Below are 13498 nucleotides of genomic sequence, written 5' to 3'. Positions count from 1 at the left end.
AATCTTTAATACATTAATCTTTTGTTTAACAAGGAGTAATAAGCATCTGACACTATATTAGTAGTTTCATTTAAAATTTTTATCTATCATATAATTTTACAGAAATTAAATTTGATTAAAAAGCACGCTTATTTAACTTTCTTATCTTCCCTTGAGCAATAAAAAAATTAATGCAATCTGAAGACATCGTTATTTACTTCATAACTACTTCAACCATGTAATATAGTTTAGGTTAAGATTATATAAAACCATTTAGCTATGGTTTTTAAAGAAATACTGGCGTGCAGAGATAGAGACATGGGATTTAGGTTTACAATCAAAAGGGGGTACCCAATTGATGACTAAGTATGCTGAAATTTTCAAGTTACTAAATTACTATTTTTATTAGAAAAAAAAAATTGAGTTAAATGTTTGTCTTGAGCGAAATACTTAAGATTAATACTTAAGATCTTCTAAAATATTTAATAATGATAACCTGAAATCCATATTTTATAATCATCTTTATGTAACTGTACGCAAAAATTATTCTTCTGTAAAATTCAAACAAACAAAATGTAAAATTTTGTAATGGAAATTTTGTTAGAATTTTACAAAAGAATAATTTTTGCTAATAAAATTCAAACAAGCAAAATGTTAAAAATATGTTAATGAAAATTTTGTTTGAATTTTACAACAGAATAAATTTTTGCAAATAATATTCAAACAAACCAAATGTTAAAAATATGTTAATGAAAATTTTTTTTGAATTTTACAAAAGAATAATTTTTGCCAATAAAATTCAAACAAACAAAATTTTATGTTATTTTAATGAAATTGTTAGAATGCAACATTTGCTAATGTTGTATTTTAAGCATTGAGAACTGTTTAAAAACTTAAAGCATTTTTAATAATTTTTTTAAAAATAAGTCTTGAATGCAATTACAATCTCAAAATTTACATAAATTCAAATTTTTTTGGGGGTTATGCTTTTAAAGTCTGTAAATATGACATTCAAATAATAAAATTTCATACCTAATATATATAGACTTTTCATAAAAGCAATTTTCATTAAAATATTTTTCTAAAAGAATTAGTAGTTTACGTGAGCTAGAATGAGATTGTTTTGAACAGGAAGAAAAGTAAATCAAATATTTACTCTTGAAAATAAACTGTTACAATTTTGATTGATGACATTATTAAAATTTTACTGTTATGTGATTGAGGATCTTAAAAAATATTGACACTCGAATTTTCTCTAATCAAAAAAGTTCTTGATACAGAGGCTGACCTTCTATTTTCTCCATCTCCTGTGTTAACCTATGAAAAATTATATGAAAATTCCTTAGTTTAGTTTAGTGATTGGGAAGACTGCAATTTTTTGTACTTAACTGCAACTACTTTACTACACATGTATTTAACTATTTTTTAATATAGTGATTACAAACTATTTTTGAAATTTAGTTATTACTTAACTACTTTTGAAAGATCCGACGAATTCAATGTTTTAACTTCAATTTTTTATGCTATTCTTAATGAATATTAAAATTTATGAAAAGTTGGAAATTTATCAAATATTTATGATTTGGTAGGGTTAAAAAACTCTTAACTTCGTTCAACTCTTGACCGGCCAAAAGTATCCGGACTCCCAGTAGTATGGACTTAGAGTGTCCGGAGGCGCATATTAATATGATGTCGGTCCCCTGCATCGATGACAGCCTGTACAAGAAGACTTTTCACCACTTTTTGAATAGGAATTGATTTCCATCACAGCTGAAGTGACTGTTCTTGCAGAGTGAGGATGGCTACGTAATCTGAGCTCTAATTCTTCCTAAAAGTGTTCTGTGGGATTTAGATCTGTGAAGACCAGTCCGGTTTTTGAACACCCATTACGTCAAACCAAGTCTGTGCAAGCATTGATGTGTGAATGGAAACTGCTGGAAGAGAAATGGACCGAAATATTGCCATGGAGCTGGGAGTGCAGTATTGTCCACATACATCTCCAAGTTCATGTTTCCAACCACAGGAACTAACGAACACAGGCCAAACCACGAGAAGCACCCCCTCCCCCCACACCTTTATGCTTCCCCAACCATAACAACCAGGTGTTCAGATACTTTTAACAGATCAAAGTTACAGAGTAAAATATGTTCCTTTCTGTTGGCATGCTGACATATATGACGCATTCATTTAATAATATCTGTTTTTTACATTTTTTAGTGTGTATTCAGGTTTGAGGGTATGGATTTATTATGGCCAAATAAATAATATAGCTATTATTTATAATGATTTGATTCCCCATGGCATAATCATGGCGATATTGTCGCAGAACGTTACAGAGTTCTTACAGAAAGTTTTCTTTTCTACAGAAATTTACTCACAAAATTTGATTCATACATTAAGATAATCACTTTTTTGCTCTCTCAACTTACCCCGATAGTATCGTAAGTCGATATAATGTTTTGATTGTATTTTTGGCAATTATTAATCTTGGTTTTCAAGTATCCCAATGTATTTCAAACAAAATGGGAAATTCGAATGGTGTATTTACATTTTAAGACCATGATTCTATCGACTTTTTGGCTATTATTGCTCTTGATTTCTAAATAGATTTTAAATCTGATGTTTTTTGTTGAATATTATTTATTGAAATAACTCAAATCTCGAAACAAAACAAGTAATCCCTTTTTGAGGAGTCCCATTCGCGTGATTTCGTCGTTGATCATTTTTTCGGCAATTACTACTACGGATTTCATAATTTTTAATTATTTTTTTTATTGTGATCATGCGAAGAAGAAATAATTAATGCGTCCCCCCCCAGCATAATGCGAGAATACCAAGCATAATATTAGAATAAAAAATTATTTCATGTTTAATTTTAAAAAAAATTATATATAGTTTTTTTTTGTTAACGGCGCTGTTGTTATTTTGAATTAGTAATATATATGTTTGTTATTAATAAAAGTATCTTACGAAAAGATATGACTGCTAGAGAGTTTCGTCGCAGATAGCTCGAAAAAATTCTGCCTCAGGGATTTGATTAAGGTCTAATTATAATACATAATTCTCATTCTGAAACAGTAGATAGGTAGGTTTTGAAATTTTTAATGTTTAAGAATTGCATAAATTTCATCAAACTTTACCAAATGCTTTTGCAGATTCAAAGTACGCAGAAAATAATCACAAAGGCAAAGGGAGTTCCAGTATAAATGCTAAAGGAACTCAATAAAAATATTAATTGATTACTATTGAGGGATTAAATTATTTTTTGCTTTCTCTTGTACGAAATTTTTTAATAGATCTTAGATACTTTTGTATTGCTAATTTTAAATCTGCTCTTAATTTCTATCTCCAAGCTGCAATATTTCTTTAAAAATGTAATTTTTAGTTTTATTTTCTCTCGAAATGTACCAGTTTTAAAATATTATACTTGATAAGGGGTGTCGTAAATGTTGTGTTAAACTTCAAGGGGAGCACATTATGAGGATTAAAGTTGCATAAGAACCCAGGCCTGGAAATACCGCCACATACACTAATAGAGAACAGGTTATACTAAAGAAGCTCCCTAGCTGAGTACGACAACGACATTTCTGAGCATTAAGTTCCATGCAATTTTAATCATGATTATGTGCCCTAACTCCCTTAGAAGAGTGTCGCAATATTTGCACAACCCCTTATTACATTTAAGTTTTTCAAACTTGTACATTTAAAAAATAGGCTATAAATGTTTTTTTGCAAAAAATCTGTCTCTTTAGGAGCAGAACTAAATTAAAATTAGTAATTGCTGTTCCTTTATACAAACAGTTCACAATTACAGGATTATGGATTTGAACATTGCCACCAGTACAAAATTTTGTATGAGAAAAGTAAAGCATTCTCTGTTTACTTTGGAAATCGTTAAAGAGGACAAACCCTTGATTTAAAACTTTTGTATAGTGGGCTTTCAGGAGAACTCCAGACACATGTCTCGTGTTGTGGCAGGAACTATAGTTACGAGGAAAGGTGGCTTCAAATTGGGGTGTAAAATGAATAGTTTTGTCTTAATCTTAGCGTAGTGAGTAAACCAATCGACACCTTCTTTCCTCCATTTCACCCCCATTAGAAATGTGCTTTTGCTTGTTACCATAGCAGCAGACAGCCCCAGACTTTCAGTCTGAAGGAGTTCTCATCAAAACTGCACTATAACAATATTTTGAGCATTGCATTCTTTATTTATTTATTTATAAAAAGACTTTTTTTTCTCTAAATAAATTCCTAATTTTTTTTATAAATATAAGAAGCAATAATTAATGTCCAAAAAGAAGTTATTTATTAAATGGAGACCTTACATTTTTCAACACTTATTTTGTACCAATTTAAAGACTTTTTTTTTCCTACTTATAGTTAATGCACTTTTTTAAAATTCAGGTATCAATCCTTGCTCCATTGAAAATGGAGGCTGTTCTCACGAATGCCGCTACGAAAAAGGCATGGTACGCTGTGTTTGCCCAAAAGGACATGCCCTGAATAAAGAGAGGAAGATCTGTCAGAGTGAGTTTATCTTAATTTAATTGATAATTAAAGAAGAGTTTTATCAATTTGATATTTGAATGAACGTCCACTGAATCAAATGCATTTCCAAAAATGTAAAAGTAAAATTTCATGTGATTTTGCTCCGGAAAAAATCTGTATTTCCGGATTTTTCGGTAACGGTGATCCGGAAATCGAAGGTCCAGACGTTTAAAAAAATCATTGACGTTAATCAACGCTAATCATTGACGTTAATCATTGAAAAAAATCAATTGAAGTTTCCAGAAATCAAATTTTCAATGGTGGAACTTAAAAACANCTTTGCTCACAATCACCCCTGATAAATATAAATAAGCAATGGATGGAACTGAGGGCATTTGCTCAGTTTTTTGAAAGCGTTTTTTGAAAGCATTTAAAAGTGCTTTTTTCATTGGGTGTTTTTAAAAAGTGCATTTCTAATATGAGGTATATTTACTTTATCATGTCAATTTTTGCCATGTATTATGCAAAACTTGATTTTCTCATTGTTCTAATCCACGTTTTCACAATTCATTGAACCAGATCTGGCCTACCGTCGGTCCTTAGCATCTGAAATTGCCAATAATTTTACATGTTTGATGAAATACTTGTGAGTCTGCTGAGCTGAGTTCGGTCAGATTATTGCATTCTCATGTGCAACTCTGCTGCATTTTGCAAGATATTCTCATTTCAGATCAGGCTTCATTTTCCACCCTCTGATATCGAATCGAAAAATCTCTTGATCATTTTATGATGACAATTGTAACCAAGAAAAGAGTTCTTTGTCAGAAACTAGTTATTTTATCATGATCATGTAAAGTCTTTGAAAATTATTTTACATTTTATTGATGTATAGAGTGCTTAAAAATATTTTTTGATTGTTTAAAAATCACTTGGAAGGTGCTTATTTCTTGTTGAAAGATTTGGCCACACACCCTAATATATTTGACTCTTTCTGATTTACCTCTTGACCACAATGAGCTGTTGCTTTCCTTTTATTCTAGCATTCTAAACATTTATGTATTCTAAAACATGAGATAAATAAATAATAAAAGTGAGAAATAAATAAATATGCAACTTAGATGAAGTCATAATTTTTCACTAATCGAATGATTAATAATACTAATGATCAATAATAATACAATTGATAATAATAATTAATAATACCACTACTACTACTAATAATTTTGATGACTGTCAAATTTTGTAGAATACCGAATAAAAAAATTGTCTGACACACATATCAGCATGGGAGTTGAAGGCAAAGAAAGAACTCTCGACATTCGTTAAAAATATTAACAATGAGCCTACTAATTAAAACGTTTCCAATTTTTTTTCTTCTTTTTTTAAAAATTTGGTTTCTGTTCTGTGTAAAAGATGGAAAAAATAGATTTATTTTTTTGACCTTCAGGTTATACAGAAAATAATCAGACACATATAAAGTATCAGGGATATATTACTCATTTACTAACTTGAGTGTATGTGGCTGCAAAAAAAAAGAAGAAAAAAAACTGAATTCTCCTGCTAATTATCAGTGAGATTTTGAATCTTTACACAGCTCTGAATGTGTGTTTGCGAGAATCTGACATATTGTTACATGGAGTATATTTTGAATATTATTTAACGTTCTTTATTAAAATCTAAACTTTTAATTTCATACCAAATATTTATGTAACTTTTTTTATTCTTATCATATTGAATGGTAGTGAATGCTGGTCATTAATAAAAATGAATGCAGATGTTTAATCTTTGAAAGAAAAATTCTTCGTCAAATATTTGGCCAAATTAAAGAAAATGATAGAAAACTTAGTCCGATCTTGGTGTCTATAAATAAAATCTAATATTGCCAGAGTCACCAAATCTTATTATATCGGATGACTTGGACTTATTTTTCGACGTGGCTACTGAAACCCTGTTAAATTGGTCATCTTTGCAAGGGTATGAGTTAAATAGGAAGGAATTACATCAACCACAGTGCTGAGGTAAAAATATCATCAGTGGTAGACAGATCATGAATTATAGTCCCCTTGCTGTCAGGCTCTCAGTGTAACACAAATATGGGTTCATTCCATCAAAAAGTCTTCCACCAAGGTTAATTTCTCCCGATACTTTATCCAAGGCAAGAATAGCCTGGTTGGTAGGGTACTGGGCCCATGTCCAAGAGGTCGTGGAGTCCGATCCCTGCCGGATGAAGACTCCCCGTGTAGTAAATGGTGACTGATGCACGTTAAATCTTTCAAGTAACAAAGTCCTCCATGTTCCCATAACAAATCATACCTCTGGGGGTACTAATCTAGGAGTTTCCTTGTCTTCTGGAGAGGTTCAAAATTACAAGGTTACGGAGTTGAACATGAGTAGTCGTTAATCCAAAATTGGGTCAGCTGTTCAATGACTATTATATAAAATAAAATATAAAATGCTTTATTCAGGAGTTCCCTTGTCTTTTGGATGAGTTCAAAATTACAAGGCTACGGTGTTAAACATTTGTAGTGGTATACCCAAAAAAATTGAGGTAGCTGTTCAACAACAGTTATAATGCAATGGATGGATTTTGTAGAGGCGAATGTAAAAGCTAGAAGAAAAATCAGAAGAATTAGCTAAAGATGGATTGTGTGGAGGTAAACATTAAAGGTTAATTGTTTGGAATGATTGGAGAAAGCTTGTTGAGTTTAGCATTCAGATTAAAATCTTTGTTATGGAGAGAAATTCACTGTGTAGAGAGTCTGAAATAGAAATTTTTTTGTCTAAATTTTAATGGAACCCTTTGTGTATAGACAGAGAAATAATTTTTTTCTCGCTGAAATTATTTCAGAAATCAATCTTTGCTCCAAATCGAACGGAGGGTGTTCTCATCAGTGCACATTTGATGGAGGTAAAGTCACCTGCATGTGTCCCACTGGATATGAACTGAAGAAAGACAAGAGAACGTGCACAAGTACATGCATATATTTCTTTAAATTAATTTCAACAGTTTCTGTGTAACTAATAAATACATAGCGTGATCCTCTTTTTTTCAGACGTGGACCCCTGCCTGGTTAACAATGGGGGTTGTTCTCATACCTGCCTATTCAAAGCTGAGGAGGTCCATTGTCATTGCCCAGATGGTTTTGCCTTAGAGGAGGATGGAAAAAATTGTAAAAGTAAGTTAGTTTAATTCCGGATAAACTAACAGGGTTGCCACTCCACAGGGAAATACAGGGAATTTAAAAATCACCTAAAATAATGGGGAATTTTGTTTCTTATTTTCGTCTTTTAAAAAATGGTGACCACTCAAAGGGCATATTTAAAGATGATATTTCAGCTATACTAAACTATTTCATTTACTGTAGCATTATTTGTTTTAAATATGTTCAGCTGTGCCTTTTTTCTCTTAAGTTTCTCTGCTAATTAAATTTAGTATAGTTAGTACAATATAGTTGACACAAAAGCGCAAAGTGTTTCCTCTTATATATTGTGTATAATATCTACAGGGAATTTTTTTCTCCAGATTATTGTGGCAACCCTGACTAGGATGACATCTAAGTGACACAATTTGTCATTTTGCCGCAATAAATATTTACTTACATATTTTATTTTGAAATGCACTGTAGCTTTTTTTAAAATCAATCTTATTTATTTTTTTATTAATTGATTTTAATATCTTCAGTAGTCTTTCATTTATTTTAATGTTTTTTCTTGTTTTCTGTGTATTTTGCATTAAATATGTGTATGCGTTTTTTTTTTTAAGGTTGTGAGATTTTTTGCGTGTCCTCTATGGGTCGTTTCAAATAAAATTTCAATAGGTTAGTCTCTGACAAAACTCTTAGAAAAGCATTTTATTTTAAAAAATGAAAGTATTAATTTAGTATATTAGTACATTAGTGTTATTAGTATTTCCACTGTTTAGAAATGTCATATTATCAAATTTAAAAAACTTATAACTTGGTTTTAAAAAAATTTAGCTGTTCCAATAATTTATGTTAAAATTAATCTTGGTGTCATTTACACTTACTCCAACTTTTCACCATTTATTTAAAAAGTTTAAGAATTGAAAACATGATATAATACAATACATCCATAACAACTAGTTTTAAATTTTTGAAAAATTGGAATAAGTGTAAATATGACAAAAAGTAATTTTCAAATTTTTTTTTAGAACTACCTGATTATTTTTACTAAGTTATATGCTTTTAAAGTGTGCCAATATGACAGTCATATATGGTGGGATTGCTCATATTTACTGAAATTTTAAAAGAAAAGTGTTATAGAAGGTTAGAATTAAAAGAATTTTTGAAAGTATTGTAATTTCAATAATAATAGAATAAAGTAATGATACAGATTAATATGTATTCATTTTACTTTTAAAATGCTTAAAAAAAAGTGAAAACTGTTTATAAAGCTTGTGTATCAAAATTGAGCATTGTTTTGAATTTTATTGCCCTACGGTGACTTATTTGAAGAATAAGAGTGGCATTTCTATTATTGTTAAATCAATTTCTTTTTATAATGAAGGAGATTTTAATAATAGGTCCTCTGGGTTGAAGTTTCTTTCAGAAGAAACTATTTTGTCTAAGAAGCTAGAAGAAATTGTACAATAAGATTAATTTAAATTTAACAAAATAAAATATAACTTAGTATTGGAAGGAAATTTTTTTAAAACAATAACTTTATTTATACTATTTATTTTGATTTTATTCAAAGTTTTAGAATTTATCTAGTTTCAATCATAGTATTTTTTTTTAAAAAAAAGGATTCTTGATATCCTATACTTATTATCTTAAATTAATAAAAACAATTGTAAAATCATGTGTACCTGTAAAAAAAATTTCTTAGCTTACTGCATATTCTGTTTGAAAAAATTGTAAGTACAGTTAATAAGTGTATGCAGATAAAATTATTTGTATTTTCAGATTTAATTTTGGTTAATTTTGCTATTTTTTTTTTCCTTAAGAAAAAGGAATAAAAGCATATAGTGCAGTAGAGATAGTCTAGCAAAATTTTGTAAACCAAAAAATTTTCTAGAATGTGGCATTGTTAAAGAGGCATCACATTTCTGGAAAACAGTGCATAATAAACAAAATTAATGATTTTTGTAAGTGGATAGAGGCTTGTTCAGTTTTGATCACTGGTCAATTTTCATACGAGACTATGGGTTTGAGCTTAATCAAATCCGGGGCTTGTTCAGTATTTTACTGTAATTAATTAATCTATTTTATTAAAATTTTCTAGAAATTGATCCTTGCTCCACATCAAATGGGGGATGTTCACATGAGTGCTCATTCTCTGAGGGGGAAATTATCTGCGAGTGTCCGGCTGGACAGGAACTCATGATCGATGGGAAAACATGCAAAAGTAAATAAATTTCTGAGACATCTATCAGTTTTTTGTTTTGTTTTTTAAACAAAATAAGTCTACATGTTTATAGCTTTGTTTCAGAAGTGAATCCCTGTTTGGTTGACAACGGGGGTTGTTCACACCTATGCTTGTTCGAGTCTGATGAGGTCCATTGTGATTGCCCGGTTGGTTTTGCTTTGAATGAAGATGATAAAATCTGCAAAAGTAAGCTTTCGTGAAAGGATAAGTATAAACATAACGATTTAGTTTATACAGGGGTGATTTCTGTTTCATAAAAAAATAATAATAATAAAAAAAAAGTCTTAAGGTTTTTAATTTTAAGCACCTTTGCTTTGATAATTTAATTAAAAATGATAGTTTTCATTTTTAGATATTAAATCCTCTAAAAATATTAAGCGATAATTGCTCTTGATCTTTTGCATTTGATTTAAAAATAAGCCTTAATTGACAATTTTAAAGGTGTATAAATTTGGCATGTTGAATTTATTATTTTTTGAGTAATATATTTGCAATATTAAAATACATGGTTTTGAGGATTGTATTTTAGAGCTAATAATTAAAATTTCCATTACCATCATACTTATTGTGAGAAAATAAATTCTATATTCAATAACTGCTTTTTATCAGGGATGAGATTTTTCCGCTTTTTAGCGGATTTCCGCTTTTTTCACTTTTATCTCTTGGAATTTCAGCTTTTTTATCAAAATTTCAGATTTTTCTAAAAAAATTCACTTTTTTTTTATAAGTATTCCACTTTTTCAGAAAAATCAACGATTTTCAAAGAGAAACAGAAAATTCAAACTGCATAGCTACCAATCCTTTCTCATTTTTACTTATTTTAGCTATTTTCTCCCCTTTTACTCGCAGCAGATAAGATAGATCCGATTTTAGTAGTTCAAAAGACGCTGCTTCTGACAAGCCTTTTAGAGGTCCCAAGCTTGGAATCTGCTAACATATCTCGATTCTTATTCACGCGATTTTAATATCAAACATAGCTTTTCATACTTGCGTGTTGCGATTCTTATTCACGCGATTTTAATATTGTATGTTGCGATTCTTATTTACGAGATTTAAAAATCAGATATTGTGATTCATATTTACGCCTTTTTAAAAACCTATGTAGCGATTCGTATTCACTCAAGTTTAAAATTCAATGCCTTGATTTGCTCATGCAGTTTATAATATCAAACATTGATTTTCATATTTATACGTGATTTAAAAATAAGGCATTGGAATTCATATTCACGTATTCTAAAAATTATGCGTCATAATTCTTATTTATGCAATCCAAAAATTACGCATCATGATTTGTATTTACGCGATCTAAAAATTATGAATCGTGATTTGTATTTATTTACGCGTTTTAAAAATTCTATATCCCAGTTTGTATTTTCTCATTTTCAAAATCGTATATCTAGTTTCATATTCATGTGATTTCAAAATCCATAATTGTTATTCATATTCACACAGTTTTAATATCAACTATCACGATTCTTGTAAGAAGTAAATTTTTTTAAAATTAGTTACTATAAAGGTGACTGTTTTTCTAACGACGATTATTAGTATATGTAAGTGTTGCAACATTAGAGAAACTGGAAGGGAATATATTCAAAACTTACATTCTGTGCTTGCAAAGAAGAAAAAATAGGATTTGTCACAAGATGTTTGAAGATGGACTAATGACTAAATATAGCAAACAAAAGCAATCACTTAAAAAAGGATTTAAATTTTTTTTGGAGAAAGAGTTAATTAACTCATTATCAAAATTTTATTTATAATTGCTGTTATTTATGCTATAAAATGCAAAATTCTTATCAAATAAAAAACAATTATCTAAACAGTTGCTGATTGTCATGTAATTTTTCAAACTAAAATAGCAATTTTTGTATGTTAAGGAGTTACTATATATTTCTACTTCACTGTTATNTTAATTAAAAATGATAGTTTTCATTTTTAGATATTAAGCGATAATTCTCTTGATCTTTTGCATTTGATTTAAAAATAAGCCTTAATTGACAATTTTAAAGGTGTATAAATTAGGCATGTTGAATTTATTATTTTTTGTATTCATATGTATTGTTTGAGTAATATATTTGCAATATTAAAATACATTTTTTTGAGGATTGTATTTTAGAGCTAATAATTAAAATTTTCATTACCATCATATTCATTGTGAGAAAATAAATTCTATATTCAATAACTACTTTTTATATAAAAAGTAGTTAGTACTAAATAAAGATTTATTGAAATGAACTGCATTGTATTTTTACCTTATTTTCATTCCGAAATTAAATTAATGAAATTATGTAATGAATTGAATTAAAAAAAATCCAAATAAACTATCAAAATTTTAAAATATTGATTGAAAAGTGCTAGAAGTAGTAATGCAAGTTTGCTAATTGAAACTTATTAACACAGCAATATATTTTGAATAAATCTTAAAACTATTTCCTAGTTACCAATAAATATTTTGATAGTCAGATATTAAAATGGTTTCTTTTAAATGGATGAAATGAGGATTTCTCTTTAAAAAAAATCATTTGATTTATCATTGAATCAAGTGAGTCATTGAATCATTTGAATGAAGTTAGTTTTTTAAATTAATGTTTGAAGTTATGGAAACACTTCTTTCATTAAAACTTTAATTGGGTTTAATACTGAAGAAATATTAAACCCAATTTTAATTTCAGCAGATTATTTAATTTTCAGATTGGCATTGTTTAGAGAATCTAAAATAATTAAAAATTTAAATTTAAATATATGAAGTGGCTAATGAAAGAGTCATTCACTAATTCTTATTTGTAATATTGTTTTATTTAGTATTTTGTTCCATGATATATCTTCATCAATTCAATATGTTAAATAATAGATTTTGTTACAAATTTATAAAAAGTTTCAGTAGCTGTACTTTGAAAAGTAAGGGTAATATATTACATAATAATAGTCATGCATTTTTGGTTAATATTTCTATGCTTATAATATCTGACAAGGTGCGTAGCATTTTTAAAAAGTGCTTAAAGGTCCTTATTTTTGATTTAAATTTTTTAAAAGCCCTTGAAAATGCTTTTTTTTATTCGGTGTTTGTTAAAAGTGCTTAATTTTCTATCTTTAAGAACGAGATTTTTTCTTTGCTGTATCGATTGTTGTTCTAAATTACGAAAAATGCATGATTTTCACAATTTTCTCTACAATATTTATCAAAAACTAGTTATTTTATCATGATTGTGTTGATTTTTGAAAATGTTTCTAAATTTTATTGATTTTATGTTTGTAAATTAAGAACTTTAAACGACAGAAGAAAAATAATTTTTATTACTGCACAAATCCTAATTATGATTTTTTTTGTTTTTGGAAAGTGCTTAAAAAGATGCTTATTTTTTGTTGAAAAATCTGGCTATGCACCCTGTCTAACTTCTTTCTTAATGATGCCGAATGCATCTGATTTATACTAAAAAAAAGTTGATGTTGCTATAATGATTTTACTATCATTTTTGTCAATATATTAAAAGCCTTATTCATATGTTCAGCTCTGTCTGAATAAATTTTTGAGCCCTATAGCTGTTTTATATATCGAATACCGATTATGTCAGAGATAATTTACAGATGTAAATTAATAATTTGACTTACAGTAAACTTGTAATCCTTTAAAGCCGAAAAGCTG

At 28.6% G+C, this 13498-nt stretch overlaps 1 protein-coding gene across 1 annotated transcript in view; it reads left to right on the top strand.

The window, feature by feature from the left end:
- Positions 1 to 13498, top strand: part of LOC107451551 (multiple epidermal growth factor-like domains protein 6) — a 221065-nt gene that overhangs the window by 155293 nt on the left and 52274 nt on the right. Inside the window, exons 13-17 of the mRNA XM_071187042.1 lie at positions 4384 to 4506; positions 7316 to 7438; positions 7521 to 7643; positions 9712 to 9834; positions 9919 to 10041. Of these exons, the coding sequence (XP_071043143.1) occupies positions 4384 to 4506; positions 7316 to 7438; positions 7521 to 7643; positions 9712 to 9834; positions 9919 to 10041 (615 nt within the window). The remainder of the gene's footprint in view (positions 1 to 4383; positions 4507 to 7315; positions 7439 to 7520; positions 7644 to 9711; positions 9835 to 9918; positions 10042 to 13498) is intronic.

This window comes from Parasteatoda tepidariorum, chromosome 10 (assembly GCF_043381705.1).
Source record: "Parasteatoda tepidariorum isolate YZ-2023 chromosome 10, CAS_Ptep_4.0, whole genome shotgun sequence".
In the NCBI taxonomy this organism is placed as follows: domain Eukaryota; kingdom Metazoa; phylum Arthropoda; class Arachnida; order Araneae; family Theridiidae; genus Parasteatoda; species Parasteatoda tepidariorum.
This window is presented reverse-complemented; position numbering and strand designations above follow the sequence as displayed.